We start from the raw sequence: 24586 nt of genomic DNA on the forward strand, positions 1-24586 counted from the left end.
GTGCGTGCCCGGGAGGCATTTGGCCATGCGCTCGCCATAGTGTCTGCTGGGTAACCGAGGCCTCCCATACGTTAGTGGCGAGAACTGGATTTTTTTTAGAAAATGCCGGCTGTTTACTATAGTCTTTGGGCAGCATATGGGGGCCCCCCCTACCCCACTGGCCATTCAAATCTTGCGCGGTACTCCATCACGTCATATGATGTGTTGCGCACTTTTGCATAAGTTACTCAACACATCATATGACATGTTGTGCAGTTTAAGGGTTAATATACTTACCACCACTAGTTAATGAAAACATCATAATTAAGAAGCCCGGTGCATGTGGAGACTTTTCCATATATAAAAAATAGTCAAAAATTAAATAAAAATATTCCGTTATTTGGCATCAGAGTCATGAAAATTTCATCCCAATGTGTTAAAAAAAGGACTTTTTACAATTTTTTTTAAATAAATGTGTGAGCATCTGGCAGCAACCTGTTCTGATAACAACGATAACACCTCCTATTTTCTGGACATCAGGGTTAAAGAGATGCAAGCACCTGTTCGACACACAAAGATGAGTAGTAGTACAGAGGGTCCACAAAGTGGATATGCTGCTGCTGTCACCTGGAAGGCCAGATTTCACACATAATAATGAGTTAGTAAGTTATTATGCTGTATTCTATTATATATCATATAAATACATTGCCCAATGGCAATACTGTTCAGTATTTCTTATGTCCCTTTATACAAAAAGCCGACAACCACTTTTTTGTTTTTCGTTTTTACTTTTTTTCTTATTTGTTTCTATGTGGATTTTGTTGTGACTTCTACATCTTGGAGAATACATATCAGGCACTAAGCATGTGAAGTTTGAACAAAATTGGTTAACATAATAATCAGCCACACGTGGCCAAAGTTGTGACATTTTTTTTTTTAGCCAATTATTTGCAGAGTTCAAACACTATTCTCTTTGTCTATTTAGCTGGTATTCATGAATGAGGACCAGATGAGGGCCTTATCACTAATAAATGGGCAATAAAGTTATTGCAATATAAGTGTTTGTTATAATAACATAAGAATGACGGTAACTGCAGAAGGCCTATTGCCCCATACGTGGCAGCTCCTATTTATATCCACCCAATCTCATTCATATATATATGTCTAACCTACTGTTAGACAGTTAAGGGACCCCATGTCTGTTTTTCAGTTATCCCTAACTTATCCATATATTTTGTTATTTGGGGGGGGGTATTTTTTCGTGACTTCATTTCAACATATATTGACCTACAACTTTCACATATTCGAGTATGAATGCCAAGCAATCTTAATTATAACCTACAAGATATGTCATAAATTAGAAGTACTATATTCAATGTCGAGAACTTTAAATGCATTTTGCTCTATGAAAAACATTTCAACATCAAAATCAAAATCAAAATGTTTATTTAGGTAAGGTACATACATAAAAGAGATTTTACAAAGAGTGATGGATTTATAGTTAGGGCTAGTACATACAATGCCTAAAGCCACTATTACACAAAGCGTTTCGGGCATAAAAAACTTAAATGACTAAACTTTGAGATTTAATAAACTTTTTTTAATTTTCATTAAAAAAATTTCATTTTTTTCATAATTTTCAACTTTGAGACTTAATAAAAAATTCAGTTTCTGACCGATTATCACCATTTTTACATATTATGTGCAAAGTTCTTAGTGCTAAGGTTCCTAGTGAATCGATTTGTCAAAAAGCCATAACATTTGGAATTTTAAATATTTTTTCGTATAAATTTGGCACATATTTGGATGGCCACATTTAAAAAATGTTTTACAGTAAACTATACTCTAAAACAGTGATTTTCTCACTAGCAATTGAACGTTATATGCCATTCTGAGACCATAATGAATAAAATAACAATTGGTGATATTGTAAGATATTTATAGCAATTTGAAATTGTGAATTTATATATATTTTTTTTTTTTTTTTACTTTTTTCCATTCATGTTGTGAAGTTGATTTATAAGGAAAAGTTGGAGCATTTGTCATGAGGATTCTGCAAAAAAACTGAGTGCGTATGAGGAAGTTTCGGTGCCCATGCACCAGGCCCCTTAATACGCTCACCGTCACTGGTTAATGACAATATCATGATTAATGCACTCACCATCTCTAGTTATTGACATCAACATGATAAACACAAACACTGGTAGTACAGTAAAAATAAAATTGTCCTTACCATCATTAATGGGCAATGTTTGGTTGTGTTTGCTATCGTCCTGGGTAGCCGAGCAGAGGCTGGAAGCAGTATTACCTGTTAGGCAAAATAAAACAAATTTAAGGTTTCTATGACTAAAATTTTCCCACCAAAACATAGAACATATTTACCAAAAAATTTTAATTTTGTTTAGGTATTGTGCTTAGAGCAGGAGGGTGGGCAGAAGTAAGGAAGGTGGGCAGGAGTAAGGAGGGTGGGCAGGAGTATGGAGGGTGGGCAGGAGTAAAGAGGGTAGCCAGGAGTAAGGAGGGTGGGCAGGAGTAAGGAGGGTGGGCAGGAGTAAGGAGGGTGGGCAAGAGTAAGGAAGGTGGACAGGAGTAAGGAGGATGGGGCAGGAGTAAGGAGGGTGGGCAGCAGGAATAAGGAGGGTGGGGGCAGGAGTAAGGAGGGTGGGCAGGAGTATGGAGGGTGGGCAGCAGGAATAGGGAGGGTAGGCAGGAATAAGGAGGGTGGGCAGGAGTAAAGAGGGAAGCCAGGAGTAAGGAGGATGGGCAGGAATAAGGAGGGTGGGCAGGAGTAAGGAGGATGAGCAGGAGTAAGGAGGGTGGGCAGGAATGGAGAAGGGGGGTATGGGCATGTTCTCGGCTGCCTCCCCCCCCCCCCTTTCAAACAGCCTACGTAATACAAACCACGTGCATTAACCCTTAAGCTGCTACAGCCTGGGCTGTAAAAGCTGGGGCTGGGCAAAAAAATATTTGAATTATGTGAAAATTAATATTAAATGTTAAACAAATCTACAACTTATTGGCTTAAGTGTCATGAAAGTTTCATCCCAATATTTTCAGAAATGTACTTTAGACAATTTTTTTTAACAAGGAGAACATTTTGTTGATAAGAACAGCTCCTATTAACTGGAACTGTGGGATAATGCAGCAATAAAGAGATGCAAACACCTGTTCAATGTACAAAGAAGAATAGTAGTAAGAAGTGTCCACAAAGTGGATATGCAGCTGGTGTCTGTATAGCATTGCCGAGTAATACATAATAATACCAATAATAATGAGTATGTTATCGTGCTCTATTTTGTTAAATATCATAAAAATGCATTGCCTAATGTTAATATCTGTTACTTTCACCATTGTTCATTAATTTTTTTTGTCTCCTTTGTTTATTATCTCATTTGTTGTAACCTCTACATCCTGGAGAGTGCATACCCATCCCTTACTATGTAAAGATAGAATGAAATTGGTCACCAAATGAATCAGTCACAACTGGCAGAACTTAGGACTTTGAAATTTTTTGACTGAGTTTTTCACAGATTTCAAATTCTACTTTCTTTGTCTCTTTAGGCGGTTTTAACCTTTACACTGCTCAGGGGTCCTGGGGACATTTACACCCCTGTGCGCAAGAAAAAAAAATTCAAATTTTTTTTTTCGTTTTCTAAACATGTTAATTTGTGTCCCCTGAGCACGGGAAAAATAAAAAAAAAATCGTAGGTGACATATTTTGGGCGCAATTGACCGAGGAAGTCTGGCAAAAAGTGGGCGTTGACAGAGTGGTTGTCAGACCCGGTCAGCGTCACCCGCGCTGACAGATGGGAGTTGCCACAAAGATATTATTACCTAATTGTTTCAATGTCTCCGATTGATTTTTAATTAGTTTTTTGCAGTAATATTATTCAATAGTGTGTATTGTAATATATTTATATAATAAAAGTGGTGAATAATCTCTATACTCAAAAGTATGATGTGCATATTAGTGATTCAATTATTATGTTTATAAAACAATAAACAAATAGTTTTGCTGCTATTACACTCTATACACAGGTTATATATAAGTATCTGCATGTTTTGGTCACCATAACGAACCACTAAGTTGGTATTGAGAGTCGAAAAGCAACGAAGAGTTACCGCCACACACCAGCCAGCCACTCGCTGCCACTCCCTCAACACACGCACTAAACTTTCTTCCCCAACAATACCATTTGTGGTGTTATTATACTATATACAGACGTTATATATATGTATGTATATATTTTGTTCACCACAACTGTACAGCTAAGCTGATATAGTTAGTTCAGGCACTAAGAGTCGTCGCTATACACAGATGGCGGCTCCCTCACTCTTTCAAGGTCACACGCACTAAACTTTCTCCCCCAACAATACTGTTTGCAGTGTTATTACCCTATATACACATATTATATATAAGTATCTACATGTTTTATGCAATGTAACTGTACACCTAAGCTTGTAGTGCACCCAAAGAGCATAGTGGCCACCCTCTAAACAGCTAGACAAATCGTGCAGACGACGTCACCTCCGTCACCCATATGGCTCCTCCCAGCATAATCCTTTTGCTGTTATTACACTAATACACACATTATATATAAGTATCTACATTTGTGTTCACCATAGAGAACCACTGAGCTGGTGTGGTGAATGCAAACAATAACAGGTAGCCACACAGTCAGTAAACGATGCTGTCTCCCTCCGTCTCTCAGCATCACTCCTCCCACAGCGCTAGTTATTACAACAATCCTGCTATTATCACAACCCTGGTTATTTATATCACAGTCATGGGTCATCTGTAATATTGTCATCGCTAAATAATAACAATTATATATTTATTTTGACATTTTTTGGCGATGCTGTGGTCACAAGCTGAACAGCAATGCTGTTCGCTCATGCTGCGTGCGCCAGCCTTGGTTGCTCCAACAGTCTGTGCCTCTCACACCTGAGAATATTGCCCACGATTTTTTTTTAAATGGCATCTGTTTACAAGAGCCCTGAGGAAGCTACTATGAACCCCGTGTAGCCGCGGGCCATTTGAATCGAGCCTGGCACCCTATGGCGTATATATACGCCATGCGCACCGTGGGACATGCTACTCGGGGCATATATATACGCCATGCGCAGTTTAAGGGTTAATGATTAGGGACCCGATTAGGGCTTTATCACTTTTATAAAGTAAACATTTTTATCACCTAAATCATTATAATTTTCCCTATATTTAGTTTTTTGGGGAGTTATTTTTTCTTGACATCATTCCAATACATATTGACCTACAACTTTCACATATTCGAGTACGAATGCCAAACAACGTTTATTAAAACATATAAGTAAATTAATGAATTAGAACTACCTTATTCATTGTCGATAACTTCAACTTCAATTATCTCTAAAACTTTGAGTCACCTTAAAAAAATTCAGTTTCTGACCGATTCTCACCATTGTTACAAATAATGTGCACAGTTGTCTGTTCTACAATCCTATTAGAATGGATTTTTCACAAACCCTAAATGTTTGTAGTTATCAATTTTTTTTCTAAATTTGGCGCATAATTCATATGCCACATTGACGATTTTTTTACAGTAAATTAAACTGAAGACATATATTCTGAATCTATGAAAATGAAGATCATATACTATTCTGAGAGCATAATAACACCAAATGAACGATTGGTGATACAGGCATACCTCAGTTTAAGAGTTCTCATTGGTTCCTGGAGACGCCTCGTATTCCGAAAACTCGTATTCCGAAGCTAATTTCCCCATAAGAAATAATAGTTAATAAATTAATCCGTTCCTGACTACCCCAAAAACCCCTCATCAAACTAAATTTTTATACTTAATTCATCTAAATAAACCTACAAAACTATGTTCAAGTTATTACTTACCTTGCTGTTGAATGCTGTAGGCATATGGAAGATGGTGAGGAGGGGGGGGGAGGAGGAGAGGAGTTACTGTTTGGAAGGGAAGACCCCTTCCATTATCACATCAGGCAGTGAGGACCTTTCTGGTGTGCTCTCCCTGGGACGTTTTATCTGAGTGCCACTAGGTCCTGGTTGAGGCTCACTGCTCGATTTCCTCACCACAAATCTGTCCATGGAAGCTTACTTTTCCTTCTTTGCAAGCTGTCTCTGTAGTAAGGCATCACATTGTCATTGAAAAGATTAAGACAACGGCCTACTACAGCTTTCTCTGGGTGAGTCTTTTCAACAATTGTTTGAATCTCTTCCCACATCTGACACACCTTCTTAATTACTGCAGAAGGGACATTCACTGCTGCCTCATCCTCCTCCACTGTAGAATCATCCGCTGCGTTGTCTTGCTGTTCCTGTTGAAGGGCTAGGAGTTCTTCGGTGGTCAGTTCTTCGTTGTGTTCTTCCACCAACTCCTCCACATCATCACCATCCAATTCCAAGCCCATTTGCTGGCCTAGACTAACAATTTCCTCAACAATAGGCACATCATTTATAGGCTCAAACCCCTCAAAGTCTAGTTCTCTCACACATTCAGGCCACAATTTTCTCCAGCCAGAGATCAGGGTTCTTTGAGTCACTTCTTGCCAGGCTTTGTGAACGAGTTTTAAAGCACTACAAATGTTAAAATGGTGTTTCCAGAACTCTTTGAGGGGGAGGTTTGTGGCTTCAGTCACTTCAAAACATTTCCGGAAAAGTGCCCTTTCATAAAGTTTCTTAAAATTCGCTATGATTTTCTGGTTCATAGGCTGAATTAGAGGAGTGGTGTTAGGAGGAAGGAATTTAACTGTGAGGAATTTATTGTATCTGGGCAACAAATCATCTTCCAAGCCTGGAGGATGAGCAGGAGCATTGTCGAGGAGAAGCATGGCTTTGAGTGGCAAATGTTTCTCCTGCAGATATTTTTCTATGGCAGGGCACAGCACTTCATTCACCCACTCTGAAAAAATAAGCCTAGTCACCCATGCTTTTTTATTAGCCTTCCACATCACACACAAATGGGTTTTCTGCACTTTATACTGTTTGAAAACCCTTAGATTTTCAGAATGATACACTAGCAAGGGTCTAATTTTCAAATCGCCACTCGCATTTGAACACAGCACAAGTGTAAACCTATCTTTCATAGGCTTGTGTCCGGGCAAGGATTTTTCCTCCTTGGTAATGTATGTCCTCTTAGGCATTCTTTTCCAAAACAGTCCTGTTTCGTCACAATTAAACACCTGTTGCGGTAGGTATCCCTCAGCCTCTGCAAACTCTTTAAATTCCTCAATAAATCATCCAGTGGCTGGTTTGTCTGAGCTGGCTGCCTCCCCATGCCTTGTAACACTATGGATACCACTTCTCCTCCTAAATTTTTCAAACCAGCCCCTGCTTGCCTTAAACTCTTTCATATCTGCATCACTCGTTACAGGGGTATTCTTTAGAAGGTCTTCGTGCAATACCCTGGCTTTCTCACAAATAATGGCCTCCGAAACACTATTACCCCTTAACTCCTTGTCGTGTATCCAAATTAATAACAACTTTTCCACTTCTTCAAGTATTTGTGGTCTATGTTTCGTCATTGTTCTTATTCCTTTTGCCACTTTAGCACCCATAATCTCATTTTTCTTATTAAGTATAGTGCATATTGTTGATGTGGCTTTGTTGTACTGCCTACAAAGTTCAACAACACGTGTACCGTTTTCATGCTTCCGAATGATCTCTTGTTTCTCCTCTATTGTCATCCTCACATGGGCTTTCTGGCCTTTATCAATACCACTAACTTACCCTCGCGTTCCGAGACATATTTTCCGAGGAAATCCTACTCGTATTCCGAAAAACTCGCATACAGGGACACTCGCATTCCGATGTACCACTGTACAGTAGTTTATATTTTTGCAGCTGATCTCAAAATCTGAAGTTTTCAATATTCAATTTTATAATTATTATTTATTTTCTTATTTTTCAAGTTATGTTTGTGATCATTTAGACAAAGTTACAAGATTTGCTAGTATGCACAAAAAATTAGAAAGCATTAGAGAAAAATTTGAGAAATTGAACTTTACCATCAGGTCCTGTCGTATATGTATGCCATGCACAGCTTAAGGGTTAATACAGAACTGTACTGTATAAAATGCATAAAACTTCAAAACTAACAATATTTCTTTAATTATAACAATAATATTTTAAATAAAACAATTTGTAACAGTCAATATGTACATCAAATTTTGAATATGCCTATAAAATAAGCACAGGTCATGTCAATGCGTTGAGCCTGGATGAGATGGCTGGCACCATGTGCTTCTCCTCTTCCTGAGGTAAAAACGTCGGACTCGCGTGCGAAGGATTTTCGTGATAAATTTGAACAATTTTTACTGTTTGAACTCATTTAATCTGTCAAGATGTCTCAGAGCAGCATTCATGGTATTGAAGGTATAAAACAAAAGAGAAAACATTTGTCAATTGATCAGAAAGTTGACTTGATAGAGAAAGCAGAGCATGGATACTCTGTCACTCAACTCTCCCAAGAATTCAACATCGGTAAAGCTACAGTTTGTGATATAAAAAAGCAGAAGGATAATGTTAAGAAATTCTTTGCTCAAACTCATGCAATAGGCAACAGGAAAACATTGAAACCTGCTAAGTATATGGATTTGGACTCATCTGTATTTAAATGGTTAACACAGCATCGTGCAAAAGGAATTCCTGTTTGAGTTGATTCTATTAGAAATGCAGCTGAAAGACTTGCTGTAAAGTTAAACATAGACAATTTCAAGGCTTGTATTGAATAAGTATGTCGATTTAAAGAGAGGTATGGCATCATTAACAAGAAAATTTGTGGCGAGGCATTAAGTGCAGGTGTTGGAAGTGCTAATGCATATAAGCATAAACTTTCTCAGCACATTATATCTAATAATCTAAGCTGGTTTTAAGTGTACAATGCAGATGTAACAGGCTTTAACTGGAAATGCCTTCAAAGAAACACTTTGGCCTTCAGGCTTGAGAAGAGTATTCCTGGTTGCAAGGTAAAGAAGGAAAGATTTTCAGCATTATTGTGCTGTAACGCAGATGGCAGTCACCGAACAAAGTACGCAATTGTTGGGAAATCTGCCAACCTCAGAGCATTGAAAAACTGCATGAACAGACTACCTGTCATCTACTACAACACAAAAAATGCCTGGTTCACACAGATTATTTTTGAGGATTGGTTCCAGAATCACTTTTGTAAAGAAGTAAAAAAGCAGCAGATCAATATGTGTAGAATTCATCCTGCTGAGGTAAAGGCAATGTTATTGACTGACAATGCCCCAGCTCACCCCATTGCTAAATTAACATCGCCTGATGGCAAAATAACCTGAATGGCTTTACCACAAAATACTACATCTGTAATACAGCCTATGGATTAGGGGTTATCTATGCTCTCAAAGGCTTTATAAAAGAGCTATGAATTCAGATATTATGGAAGTTCTGCTCTCTGAGGAAGACGAGATGCCTAATAAGGATACGAAGGCTAGTAGAACACTAGAAAATTTCAAGAAATATTAAATTAAAGATGCAATTTACAACTAGGCCAAGGAATGGAGCGAGTTGAAGGTCACCACATAAAAGAATGCATGGAATAAAATTCTGAGTCCGGTACCTGGTTAGAATAAAGACGAAGATGACTATGATTTTGAGGGCTTTGCTAATGCGATTTTTGAGACATTCAGAGATGCAGGTGAGGAAGATTTGCAACTTTCTGATGTGAATGAGTGGTTAGATAATGATGCTGATGATCCAGGTTATGTTGAATTAACTGGTAATGAGATTATCCAGTGTGTTACTGGTAATAATGATGAGGATGTGGAAGATGAAGATGATAGTGTGTTATCTATTCCATATGCTGCATCATTGCAAAAGGTTAATGATCTGCTAGATTTGGGCTGTAACTGATAATGAAGAGCTGAGAGATTATTACCTGCACCTAAAGGACATGAAAGATATTATAATGAAGCTCACAACAAAGAAACAAACTAAGATTCAAAAGTTTTTGGTATGGTTTCACAGTAGGCCTACAGGACCAGCACCCAGCACTAGCAAGGACTCACCTTCCAAGGATGCCCAGGCAACTGGACCAGCACCCAGCACTAGCAAGGACTCACCTTCCGAGGATGCCCAGGCAACTGGACCAGCACCCAGTACTAGCAAGGACACACCTTCTGAGGATGTCCAGGCAACTGGACCAGCGCCCAGCACTAGCAAGGACTCACCTTCCAAGGATGCTCAGGCAAGTGGACCAGTACCCAGCACTAGCAAGGACTCACCTTCCAAGGATGCTCAGGCAAGTGGACCAGTACCCAGCACTAGCAAGGACTCACCTTCCAAGGATGCTCAGGCAAGTGGACCAGTACCCAGCACTAGCAAGGACTCACCTTCCAAGGATGCTCAGGCAAGTGGACCAGCACCCAGCACTAGCAAGGACTCACCTTCCAAGGATGCTCAGGCAACTGGACCAGCACCCAGCACTAGCAAGGACTCACCTTCCAAGGATGCCCAGGCAACTGGACCAGCACCCAGCACTAGCAAGGACACACCTTCTGAGGATGTCCAGGCCACTAGACCAGCACCCAGCACTAGCCATAACTTACCTGGGAGTACTAATTGAGCTGTACAGCACAGTTCTAATGACATTAAATGTACAAAGTGTAGTTTATATGATATACGTGTACTGCAGTAGTGTGATTCTAGTGGTCTGTACTTTATGTACAGACTGTAGTGTATAATGTACATTTGTTAGAAAAGTTACTGTTCTTTAAACAATTTATATTCATGTGTGTGGCACTCTCAGGATATTAAGGCTAACAAAGTTTGCACTACAAAACTCAACTGGTAGGGTAAGTACAGTACTGTAACGTGTAATATCAATTTATTTCATTGTAATTCAAATTTTTTGTTATTTAAATTTTTCAAAAGGCAAATGTGTACTTGCATATGTATTATTAATTTTTTTTTGGGGGGGAAGGGGGATGCTGGGGCCGGATTGATGGAATGAATTCCACACTGGAATGAATCAGCTACGCCCCCATATAGTTCGTTCAAGCGAGGACACACTGTATTACTCATATAATTTCTACATTCACTGTCTACATTTAATGTCATTTAATTTCATGCATTTCTTTGATAAAATGTTTACTCGTGTCCTTTATGATCTTGGTTATTTGTAAGTGTTGGCCCCATTAACCTTAAATTATAGTATGTTTATGTTACTCTATGTTCTGATATGTTCCGAGAAAATGTCATGAGGAGCAGTTCTAAATTACACCTTGTATTTCCATTCTGTAATTAATGTAAATAAACTACTGTACTGTTGCTAGAACTACTGACTCCATAATGTAATAATCTATGCCAGTACTCTGACTATACTCTGTACCTGTAAAGTAAGGCTGTAAAGTACCTGTATACATTTTTTGTCAATTTTACTGTAAATTATCTACTTAAAATTATCTGTTAGTTTAAGGACTTCCCCAAAACTCTATGCGTGCTAGTGGCTTTACAGGAATGTAAAATCAACTTCATTTCTATGTTCTCTCTTAACCCTTAAAGTGCGCATCACTTCATATGAAGTGTAAATCGTTTTACCAGTCAACTGCGCTTCACTTCATATGAAGTGTATGGGTACCGCGCACGATTTGAATGGCCCGCGGTGTAGCTGGGGGTCCCATACGCTGCCCAGGGGCTCTAGTAAACAGCGGCCATTTTGAAAAAAAATCCAGCTCACGCTCCGATGGCATGGGAGGCCTCAGTTTAGCGAGAGTCACCATGGCGAGCGCACGGTCAAACGCCTCACGAGCACGCATCACTCAGTCCCTCACCCCAGAGCAAATAGCCCACGAATTATTCTCTGAAGGTGAAGAAAGTGTGTTTGACGATTCAGACAACGATGAGGATTATACACAGTTGTCGGGAGATAGTAGCAGCAGCAGTGAAAGTGAGAATGACCGCCATGCCATGGCGAGGCCTATACGCTCTCCCATGCCTCCTCGCCCATTTTCTACCCCAATTCTACCACGACCTCACAGTTCCTGTGGATATTTTCTGTTTGAGGGTGACGAGTCAGAGGGAGGTGACTCCTTTTCTGGGTTTAGTGACTCAGATCAAAGTTTTATTGAGCCTGTGGCTGGTACCAGTGGTGTAACTGGGCGAGAAATTGTCGCGTCAGCAGCATCTCGCCCAGCCAAGCGCCACCGCATGGCACCACATGAGGCACCAAGACCCTCGTGTTCACGTGCACCCACCTCACGTGCACGTAGCCGCCGTGCTTCTCGCAGACGGTATTCAGCTCCTGGTCGCCGGTATGCATCGCTTCCTCGCCGTCTTTCCTCTGCATCTCGCAGGACGCCTGGTGTACTTGAGTGGAGTGATGGTGACGATTTTATTCCTAATATTCCTCACTTTGACGATAAAGATGTAGGGATTACAAACCTTTTCCCTAATCAAGGTGAGGACATGGCTGAGATGGAATATTTTACAGCATTCTATGATGAACCACTCATGGAATACATTGTACACCAAACGAACCTGCATGCTGCTTACCTGATTGAGAGGGAAATCACAGAATTTTCACGACTGCAGCGTTGGAAAAATACCACAGTGGCGGAAATGTATGTGTTTTTGGCACTCTGTTTGTTGATGAAGCACTGTCACAAACATGCAATAAATGACTATTGGAGCAAGGACAAGACAATACCAACACCTTTATTCGGGAAATATATGTCACGAGACAGGTTTCAGATACTCCTCAGGTGTCTACATTTTGGAAGTGTTCAGGACCGAACACCTGATGATAGACTGTGGCGAGTGAGGCACTACATGAACGATGTTATTGGAAAATTCAGAGATTTTTACGTACCAGCACAGAAGCTGGTGGTTGATGAATCTCTCATACTTTTCAAGGGATGTGTTCCATTCAAACAGTACATTCCCTCAAAACGAAACTGATTTGGCCTGAAATTTTTTGTTCTTTGTGATTGTGAGACAGGATACGTGTTACACATGATTCTGTACTCGGCTAGTGATGTAGACATTCCCGGTAACGACGAACATGGATTCTCGGGGAGTGTAGTGAAGACCATCATGGCTCCGTGGATGAACAAGGGACACATTTTATACACAGATATTTACTATACAAGTCCCTTGCTAGCTCGGTTCTTGCTAGAAAATAGAACCGGATTGGTTGGTACAGTAAAGCCACAACGAAGGGAAATGCCTGTGTTTGACAACGACATTGCAGTTGGTGAGTGTCAGAGAAGGAAAAGTGATAACATTCTGTCAGTTCGGTGGAAAGACAAAAGAGAGGTGAACTTGTTGACAACAATTCATGATGGAACAATGGTGAACAGTGGGAAAGTGAGCCATAAAACAAACGCACCACTATATAAGCCAGACTGTGTTTTAGACTATAATATCAACATGCGGTTGATTGATAAATCAGACATGATGATTGGCACTGCAGAGTGTGTGCGGAAGACATGTAGGTGGACGAAAAGAGTGTTCTTCCATCTTGTGGACATGAGCATGCTGAACTGTTTCAACATGTACCTTGTGAGAACTGGACGTAAGCCCACTTTCCGTGACTTTGTATTTGATGCTGCAATACAGTTATTAGGAAAGTTTGCAAAAGATGTCCCAGGTATTCAGCGGCCCATCATAAACCCACTGTTGCAGCATGCTGGTACTCCACGCCTCGCTCACACTGAAGGCTTCCTAGCACACAAACTTAAGTATTTGCCACCTGGTGTGAAGCGTGCAATAGCCCAACGTGATTGCTTGGTGTGTAAAACAACGACACGTAGAGACAAGAAACGGAAGCTTGTGCAAACATGGTGTGAAACGTGTGGTATCCCATTATGTGCTGTCGACTGCTTCAATGACTACCACAGTCTAGAAATCTTCTAAGTGTGCTTCAAAGTGTGTATAGCGTGTGCGAGTGTGTAAATATGTAAACATATAAGCAGAACATATAATATAATAGACTGTAATGACATATTATATTGCCGTAATTGAAAACATTTGTGTGCGCCTGTGTATACTCAAATATGCAACAATTATTGATACAAAATATGTTCAAACAGTATTTGAAACACAATTAGTGAAAAAAAATTAGATAAAATGCGCTTAGACATTGTAAATAAATAGCGCGAAAATATATTTGTGGCAACTCTGGCTGTTTGAGGACCGCGCGCAACATCTCCCGGGCGTGTACTGCATGAGCGACCATGCAGATTGTGACGTCATCGCAGAGCTTCTCGGCTCTATTGCAACAAAAGTAAGTACAATAGAATTTTTTTTTTTTATTTTTCCCGTGATCAGTGAACAGAACTTAACAGATTAGCAAAAAAAAAAAAAAATTTTTTTTTTTTTCAAAATGACATGCGCCTGTGTGGATAACAGGATATTAGACCCCGAGCATGTTAAGGGTTAACCCCCAATGTACCTTCTTGTATATAAATAAAAAAAATAAATAAATAAATAAATGCTTGTCATCCTTATGAATCACCTTTGTATTAATATTTTATTTTTCTTGAACATTCTCATTTTGTTAGCTTACTTCTCTTATAGTATTAAGTGTTTTACCCCGTCTCTACATTAACCCTTCAATTGCGCATCGCATCATATGATGCTTTGACCAACTTGCAGTAAATTGCGCATCGCATCATGTGATGCTTTGGAGTACTACGCAAGATTTAAACGGCCCGCGGATACACGGGGTTCACCACACCTTCATCAGGGCTCTTGTAAACAGACGCCATTTTAAAAAAAAATCGTGGGCCAAACTCCCGGGTGTTAGGGGCCTCAGTATTGAGTCGGCTACCAAGCCTGACGCACGCAGCATTAACTCACAGCACTGCTGTTCAGCTTGTGACCACAGCATCGCCTAAAAATGCCATAATATACTTGTTCATGCTATTATGTAGCGATGATATTATTACAGAAGACCCCTGACTGTGATAAAACTGACCAGGGTTCTGATAATAGCAGGATTGTGGTGATATTTGGCGCTGTGCACCATGGAGGGAGGAGTAATGCTGTGGGAGGGAGGATGGTGACGTTGTCTTTTGAGTGTGTGTGGCCACCTTTTTTTTTTTTTAATAAATATATATGTTTATTCAGGTAAGGTACATACATACAAGTGATGTTACATTATTGGATTGATATATAGATAGAGCTAGTACATACAATGCCTAAAGCCACTATTACGCAATGCGTTTCGGGCAAGAAAAACATTAGTATCTAGAACTTAATACTAATTGAGCATAAAGAATAAAAAGTGTTGAGAACAAATACAAATAAAGATAAAAAAAAAGGGGGAACATGACTGAAAAAGCAGCACAAATACAATAGGTTGACAGTGTTGATTAAAAAAAAATAACAGACATGGGTTGACAATAGAGGAGTGAGGTAGGTTACAGGGAATTTATTAGGTAGTGTTTAGTTTTTATCTTAAACTGGTTGAGAGAGGTACAGCCTTTAACATGGTTGGGAAGGTCATTCCACATTCTGGGTCCCTTGATTTGTAGAGCATTTTATTGACTGCACTCACCATACCAGCTTAGTGGCTCGCTATGGTGAACACAAATGTAGATACTTATATATAACGTGTGTATAGTGTGAGATAACAGGGAGAGTAGGAGGTTGGGAGCCGCCATTTTGGTGAGGGAGGAGCGTCGTCTGCAGGACTTATCATGTTGTTTACTGATGACCACGATGGTCTTTGGGCACCATACCAGTTTACTTGTACAAGTATGATGAATAAAACAGGTAGATATTTATATATAATGTGTGTATATAGCGTAATAACACCACACAGTATTGTTGTAGGAGAAATATTAGTGCATCTGGCCTTGAGGGCGGCTGCCACCAGCTGACTGTGTGAGTAGCTACGTCTTTACTCACCATACAAGCTTAGATGTACAGTTATGGTGAACAAAACATGTAAATACTTATATATAACGTCTGTATATAAAAGCAAAAATAGTATGGAGAATGGAGTGGGTGGAGAATGGTGGCAAGTCAGGTGAGGTGAGGTGAGGTGAGGTGAGGGAGGGAGTGGCAGTCAGTGGCAGTCAGTGGCAGCCAGTCACTGCCTGCCACTGCCACTCAGCATACCAACTTAGTGGTTCGTCATGGTGAACATAACATGCAGATACTTATATATAACCTGTGTATATAGTGTAATAACAGACAAAGTATTTGTTCACTGTTTGATGAACATAATTGAATCAACAATATGCACACCATATTTTTGAGTACAGCGATGATTCACTCATTTTATTATATAAATACAGTGGTACCTCGCATAACGATCGCCCCAAAAGACACACATTTTGGGTAACGAATGGCCCGATCGGCGTCAAATCGTCCCGTATGACGAACGCTGGTTTGAGTAACGTCAACACCACATGGTGGGGTCGTGCTGCTTCTTGCACATTCTTAGATGCCTCCGATGATGCACATAAATTATGTTGTTCTTGTTTAAAGATGCTAATGATGCTGGGATATAAAAGGGTGACTGCTGAGATGTTGCAAAGCATTGACGTTTTTGTAGGAAAAAACAAATGAAATGTCTGATATACAACAAATGTCAAAAATGTTCATTTGTTCGGCAGGTAGGCTGCTCCATTATAACAATCTTTCTTTGTTTCAAATGTGTTCCATTTGTTTTGTATTTGTCATTTACGTCTCAATAATGGAGAAGCCTACCTTACATACACTGAATAAACCAATATGACATTTTCCTTTCTTCAAATGTGTTCAATATTTATTTTTCATTTGTCTTGTAGCAAAAGGTTCGTTTGGTGGTCGGCAGGTAGGCTGCTCCATGTTTCTTACATACAAAAAAACGTAAATAATAAAAAAAATTAAGAATTTTGAAAACCAGTACAAATGTCAAAAAGGTTCGTTCGGTGGTCTACAGGTCGGCTCCTCCATGTTTCTTAAATAAAAAAAAAACGAAAAATGAAAAGAACTGTTGAAACAATTTGAAAAATGGACAAATGCCATAAAGGTTCGCTCAGTGTTTGTCGGGTAGGCTGCTCCATTATTGAGACGTAAGTGACAAATACAAAACAAATGGAACACATTTGAAACAAAGAAAGATTGTCATAATGGAGCAGCCTACCCAACAAACACTGAACGAACCTTTTGCTATAACGAATATGAAAGACAAGGGCTGCTGGCTGGGTTAGTACTGTGTGAGCAACCATTTGTGACACACACGCCTCTGGCTCTCAAACACCTGTCCCACACGGTGTTGAAAGACTGCGCTCAGTCCGTGCAATTTAGACCCTATTGTTTGAAGAACATAAGGGTCATAACATTGGTGAAGCTAGGCGCAATAAGGGCTTAACACAACGGTCGGATGCCAGTGATACAGCACCTATAAGGATGATACAGCGAGCGTATCCAGTTGTAGCTCTGAGCCCCACCCTTGCCATCTCGAATTTATATAGATGATACATAGATGAATCGTTTTCTGCGTTCAGCGATGATGCATCCGATACAAGTAGCATAGATGAACAGTGTTAGCGGCTTCCATGGTGGTGTTGTTCATTGATATTTTCAAGAATACTTGAATCTCTTCCTGACTGATGGACACTCTTTGAGGCTAGCTGAATCTCTTCCTGACTGACGGACACTCTTTGAGGCTAGCTGAATCTATTCCTGTGTGGGACCTTACAAAGCGATTTTTTCAAGACTACCTTACAAATTGAGCTTTTCCTATAATCGTTTCAATACTACCTTATGCTTTACAAGCTTGGCTACATACAACCTACAAGTACTAAAGCCAAGGGTGCACGCGAGTGCGTTATTTGCAAGCACACAGAACGATGAAACAGGAAACGAAAATCTATCTGTAGCTGGTGCGAGGAGAGCAAAGTCGCGCTGTGTACCATGGACTACTTCGTTGACTATTACGCACCTCCAAAGTACTGAGTGTGTAATACAGTGTGTTACTGTGTAAATAGTATGTGAAACTGTACATATTGTAATTTTCGTGAATTTTTACCACGTAATATTGTGACAATAAACATTTATTGTGGACACATTACTGACACATGTATCACAGTTTCATGGAAAATTATGAACATTCTACTGGATACATACTGTAAAGGTCAGAAATATGCATCATATACGATAAAAGAAAAAAATAAAACCGCATTGGAAATGCATAGAAAAAATATTTGAAAATATATTTGTGGCAACACGCGGTGCTTGAATGGCCTGCGCGACCGTGTCTGGGAGCTTCACACACGGGCGACCAGGCGCTGATGACGTCACAGCGCACCTTGTCCACGCCCTCACAGCCAAAATAAGTGGAATTTGGTAATTATTTTTACATAGACATGTTCAGGGAAGGTAATTTATCATTTTGCAAAGAAAAAAAATTGTATGTACTAGATCTATCTATAAAGCCAACAAACTTTGTAAAATCTCTTTATGTATGTACCTTTACCTAAATAAAAATTATTATTATTATTATTATTATTATTATTATTATTATAAAAATGATATTTTGAGGAACATTTGATGTCATGCACACTGGGGGAATTTCACAATAAACACAGTGCATCACACTGGTTACATGGGGGACACTCGTTTTGTATGACGTCCGTTTCACATGACGAACATGGAACGGATTAAATTCATTATGCGAGGTACCACTGTATATCACACTACACACTATTGAATATTACAGCAAAAAAACTACGAAAAATCAATCAGAGACATTGAAATAATTAGGTAATTATCTCTTTGTGGAAACTCCGGCCTGACAGCTGGCGATCAACAGACCGCCTGGAACGCACGCTCAGTCAGCGCCTGATTTTTGCCAGAATTCCCCACCCTATAGTGGGCAATATATGCCACTTACGATTTTTTTATTATTTTTCCCGTGATCAGTGAACACAAATTAACAGGTTAGGAAGAAAAAAAAATGTTTTTTTTTTTTTTTTTTGGTATGCGCCTGTGGGTGTCAAAAGGTATATAGCTATGCGCCATTTAAGGGTTAAATAAAAAATTTCTATATTACTATTAATTTAAGAACATAAGAACATAAGAAAAAAGGTAACTGCAGAAGGCCTATTGGCCCATACGAGGCAGCTCCTGTCTTTTTGGATTTTGCCCGAAACACTTTGCGTAATAGTGGCTTCATTAGTATGTGTAACTGCTGTCCCTTCAATTGAACAATACTCTTATTATACATAAAAATCACAAGAGTGTGATGCATTAAATTTATTTATTTATTTATTTAATTATTTATTTATTTATTTATATACAAGAAGGTACATTGGGTTTGTGAGAATACATAGCATGGTATTTACAATCTTGTAAAGCCACTAGAACGCGCAGCATTTTGGGCAGGTCCTTAATCTAACAGATAATTTTAAGTAGGTAAATTCTAGCGGAATTAATAAAATAATAACAGATACATTGCAAGAAAAAAAAATGAGATGAGAGAGATTAGTAGGAATATTAAAGCACATTGTTATATTAAAGTTCAGATTGATTGCATTGACAGCGTGATTGGTAATTTAAACAAAGATTAATAGGCAACATACAGCAAATTGAAAGCACATATAAGAAGACACCAATGATCACAACAGTATAGTTGTTTGGATTGGGTACATGAAGATTGGGTAGCAGTAAATACAGTGCAATTTTAAAGCAACAAGGTAGAAAACTATGAAGATGAAATTAGGTACTTTTTAGTTTTGTTTTTGAATGACACAAAAGTTGGACAGTTTTTCAAATCATTAGGGAGTGAGTTCCATAGACTAGGTCCCTTTATTTGCATAGATTGTTTGCACAGATTAAGTTTGACTCTGGGGATATCAAAGAGATATTTATTTCTGTTGTGGTGATAATGGGTCCTATTACATCTGTCCAGGGAGAGTTTAAGAACATGATTTGCATTAAGAACAGGGTTTTGTAAATGTAGTTTACAGAAGAGAATGTGTGGAGTGAGATTATGTTTAGTATGTTTAGGGAGTTAAACAAGGGGACTGAGTGTTGTCTGAAAACAGAATTTGTTATTATTCTGATAGGAGATTTTTGCTGGAGGATGATGGACCTGAGGTGATTTTCAGTGGTTGAACCCCATGCACAGATACCATAATTAAGATAGGGATAGATTAATGCATAATATAGTGAGATGAGAGCAGAGTTAGGTACATAGTATCTGATTGTGGAGAGTATACCAACTGTTTTAGAGACTTTCTTTGTTATGTGTTGTATGTAGGTGCTGAAGTCGAGTCTCTTATCTAGGAATAGGCCAAGAAACTTTCCATCATTTTTATTACTAATGTTAACATTGTCTATCTGAGGCTGAATTGCATTTGTTGATTTGCTTCCAAATAAGATGTAGTAGGTCTTTTCTATGTTAAGTGTTAGTTTGTTGGTTGACATCCATAAGTGGACATTTTTTTAGTTCATTATTAACAACATTATTTAGTGTATGTGTTTTAGGGTTAGAGTTGATGAGGGTAGTATCATCAGCAAACAATATAGGTTTCAGAATGTTGGTGACATTAAGCAGACCATTGATGTATATAAGAAATAGGAGAAGTCCCAAGATGCTGCCCTGTGGCACCCCAATGGTTATTGGTAGAGTGGGAGAGGTTATATCATTGATGGCTACACATTGGTGTCTATCACTAAGATAGGATTGGATCTAGTCCAGGGCATGACCTCGGATTCCATAATGATGCAGTTTACATACGAGGTAGTTGTGATTAACAGTATCAAAGGCCTTTCTCAGGTCAATGAAAAGTCCAATCGGAAACTCATTTTTGTCAAGGGCTGAGTAAATTATATCAAGACTAATAATTGCGTCGTTAGTACTCTTTTGGGAGTGGAAGCCAAACTACCAGGGGCCGAGTATGTCGAATTTTACGAGGTAGGAGTACAGCTGTTTGTAGATAATTTTTTCAAATATTTTTGATAGTACAGGTAGGTTTGATATGAACAATTTTGAAATGAGTTTGTTTCATTTCAAGTTTGAAATGATACAAATCCACAAGAGCCGTGACGAGCGTTCAAATCTACGTCCGAGAGTGTGTAATGAAGGAAGGGTGAAGAGGTAGAACAGCTTATTGACAGAGCTCAGGTGCATGGGGGAATTGTGTAAAAACCTAGTTTGTGTCTCGGAGAGACTGCAGGATCCGTGGTAGGTCAAGTTGATTTCTCAGTTGCAATTCTTATCTATGTCGTAGCTCAGTTGATTAACCACCGTGCTGCGCCGAGTTTATTGTGAAATTCCTCGTGCGCATGAAATAAAGTGTTCCTTAAAAATTCTTTTTTCTTCGTAAAATGATAAATTTCCTTCCCAGAACATGTCTATGTAAAAATAAATACCAAATTCCACTTACTTTGGCTGTGGGGACGTGGACAAGGTGCGTTGTGATGTCATCAGGGGCTGGTCGCCCATGCGTGACACGCCCAGACAGTCTCGCGGGCCATTCAAGCACCAGATGTTGGCACAAATATATTTTCAATTATCTGTTTTATGTATTTCCAATGCGGTTTTATTTGTTTGTTTTTTTATCATATATGATGCATATTTGTATCCTTTACAATATGTATACAGTAGAACGTTCATAATGTTCCATGAAACTGTGATACATGTGTCAGCAATGTGTCCACAATAAATGTTTATTGTCGCAAAATTACTTGTTAAAAATTCACTAAAATTACAATATGTACAGTTTCACACACTACACAGTAACACACTGTATTACACACTCAGTACTTTGGTAGTGAGTAATAATCAACGAAGTAGTCCAGGGTACACAGTGCGACTTCGCTCTCGTCGCACCAGGTACAGATAGAATTTTGCTTCCTGTTTCTTTGTTCTGTGTGCTTGCAAATAACTTACTCATGTACACCCTTGGCATTAGTACCTGTAGGTGGTATGTAGTCAAGCTTGTAAAACATAAGGTAGTCTTGCAAAGATTACAGGGAAAGAACAATTTGTAAGGTAGTCGTGAAAAGATTGCCTTGTAAGGTCCCACACAGGAAGAAATTCAGCCAGCCTCAAAGAGTGTCCGTCAGTCTGGAAGAGATTCAGCCAGCCTCAAAGAGTGTCCGTCAGTAAAGAAGAGATTCAGCTATTCTTGAAAATATCTATGGGAAACACCACCATGGAAGCCGCTAACACTGTTTATCTCTTCTACTTGTATCAGATGCATCATCACTGAACACAGAAAACGATTCTTCTATGTATCATCTACATAAATTGGAGATAGCATAGGTGGGCAAGGGTGGCACTCAGAGCTACAACTGGATACGCTCGCTGTATTGTCCTCATAGGTGCTGTATCACTTGCATCTGACCTTTGTGTCAGATGCAAGTGATTTGCCTTTGTGTGTTTGTCCTTACTGCACCTAGCTTCACCAATATTATGACCCTTATATTCTTCAAACATTAAGGTTTGAATTTCACCGACAAAGCGCAATCTTTCAACTCCGCGTCGGACGGGTGTTTGGGAGTCAGAGGTGCGTGTGCCACTCATGGTTGCTCACTCAGTACTAACCCAGCCAGCAGCCCTAGGGCATAAGGGGAATTTTTTCCAAGATGGCTACCTCTCACTGGAGGTCCTAAGAGTCCATTTCGTATACAACCAACCTCGCACACATTTAGAATGGGTACGAAAAAATCAAACCGAGTATTCTCGGTTGGCGCAGTTAAGTGGTTAAGGAGCATCTGGGATCTTCTCGGATGTAGGTTCGAACCCTCGTCATGGCCCTTGTGGATTTATTCATTTATTACTCTTATGTTCTTTGTACACACACTCTTTTGAATAAATAATAATAATATTAATACTGTATTAATATTATTATTACTATTTACTCACAGAAAATCACACTAACGTGATATACATCAATGAGAAAATTCACTCAGGCTGTGAGGCGATGCGAACCTGCAATGTTTGCGTCACCTCACAGCCCCAGTGGATCATTCATTGATGTATATCTCCTTAGTGCGATTTTCAGTGTTGTATCTGAAGTTGGGCGTACAGTGTTCAACTACAACACTTTACCCCTTCACCTGAGTGCTTGAGGGGTCTTACGTAAAATTTGGACTGGCTTCAAGTCTTCCTGTGATATAAGGATATCACAGACTTCCTGTGACATCAGTAGAAATCTGATTCTAAGACTTTTAGGAAGTCTTAGAATCAGCCGCATACTCTACAGTGGTAGAGTATGCGGCTGGCAATGCCTTGATCGTGGGTTTGCGACACCACACAGTCCCAGGGGATTTTCTCATTATTATTCTTATTATTATTCTTATTATTGTTATTATTATTATTATTATTATTATTATTATTATTCGATAGGCCAATGACCACACCCCAACAATGCCATAGGCTTATAATTTACCTCAACAACTCCATAGGCCTACGTCTACATCCCAACAATGCCATAGGCCTATTTCCAGACCCCAACAATTGCATGTTGGGGGTGTAAGACAATGGTGGAGCAGAAAGTACTCAAGTACTTACGGAGGATGACGAGAGTGCGAGGAACAAGGTGGTCAGGTGGAGCCAGTGACTCTTTCCTTCAACAGTTTTGTCTCTCCCTCGTGGTATATCCTCAATGTCTTCAGTTGTGTGGCCTCACCACACACTTACACTGCCACAAGTGTCCTGAGAGTACTGTGGGAGGGACAATTTGGCGGGTATTGTGGACACAGGTCTTTAAGACAGGCGAACTTCACGAGTCGTGGAGACGTCTATAGCAACCTTTGTTGTGATGACGTCACTCGCTCGCTCGCTTACCCGCCACGGTGCTCTTCCCATTTTCTTTGGTTACTGATTTTTTTTCGACATACAATTTACCTGAAATTTCTTGAAAGCTAGAAATACTAATGGCTTCGACGAGGACAGGAAGCTGGCGGCTTCTCAAAAGTCCTCCCCTTTTGCCCGGATGATCTTTTCTATCTGTATTTTAAAACCCAGTAGAGTCCTCTTTCTCATCTACATTAATGACCTTCCAAATGCCTCCCAACACCTCAAACCAATTCTATTTGCTGACGACACAACCTTCATTTACTCCAGTCCTGACCCCCTTGCTCTAAATGCCACAGTAAATACTGAGCTAAATAAAGTCCATCTTTGGCTAACTGCCAACAAACTCACCCTTAACATTGACAAAACTTTCTATATTCTGTTTGGCAATAAATCCTCTAATCAAATAAATCTCAAAATAAACAATACCCAAATTTGTAACAAATTAGATGGCAAATTCCTTGGCATTCTCATTGACCACAAGCTGAATTTCCAGGGACACATTCTAAATATATAAAAAAAAGTTTCAAAAACTGTGGGCATTCTTTCTAAGATCAGATATTATGTACCACGCCCTGCCCTGGTGACTCTCTATTACTCCCTTATCTATCCATATCTCAACTATGGTATTTGTGCTTGGGGCTCTACTACCCAAAATCACTTACGTCCTCTAATTACTCAGCACAAAGCTGCTATTAGGACAATATCCAACTCTGGCCCCAGACATCACTCGGTACCCCTACTCAAATCTCTGAATATGTTAGACATTAAGTCACTGCACATTTTCTCATGTGTATTATACATATATAAAACGCTAAACTATAATGCCAATC

At 39.4% G+C, this 24586-nt stretch overlaps 1 protein-coding gene across 1 annotated transcript in view; it reads right to left on the minus strand.

Annotated features, from left to right (window-relative positions):
• Positions 1–23761, minus strand: part of LOC138364939 (uncharacterized) — a 108643-nt gene extending 84882 nt beyond the window's left edge. Inside the window, exons 1-2 of the mRNA XM_069325021.1 lie at positions 23469–23761; positions 2213–2287 (exon numbers count right to left, since the gene is read on the minus strand). Of these exons, the coding sequence (XP_069181122.1) occupies positions 2213–2218 (6 nt within the window). The 5' untranslated portion in view covers positions 2219–2287; positions 23469–23761. The remainder of the gene's footprint in view (positions 1–2212; positions 2288–23468) is intronic.
• Between the last annotated feature and the right edge of the window lie 825 nt (positions 23762–24586).

The sequence above is a fragment of the Procambarus clarkii genome, chromosome 15, assembly GCF_040958095.1.
Source record: "Procambarus clarkii isolate CNS0578487 chromosome 15, FALCON_Pclarkii_2.0, whole genome shotgun sequence".
Taxonomy (NCBI): Eukaryota; Metazoa; Arthropoda; class Malacostraca; order Decapoda; family Cambaridae; genus Procambarus; species Procambarus clarkii.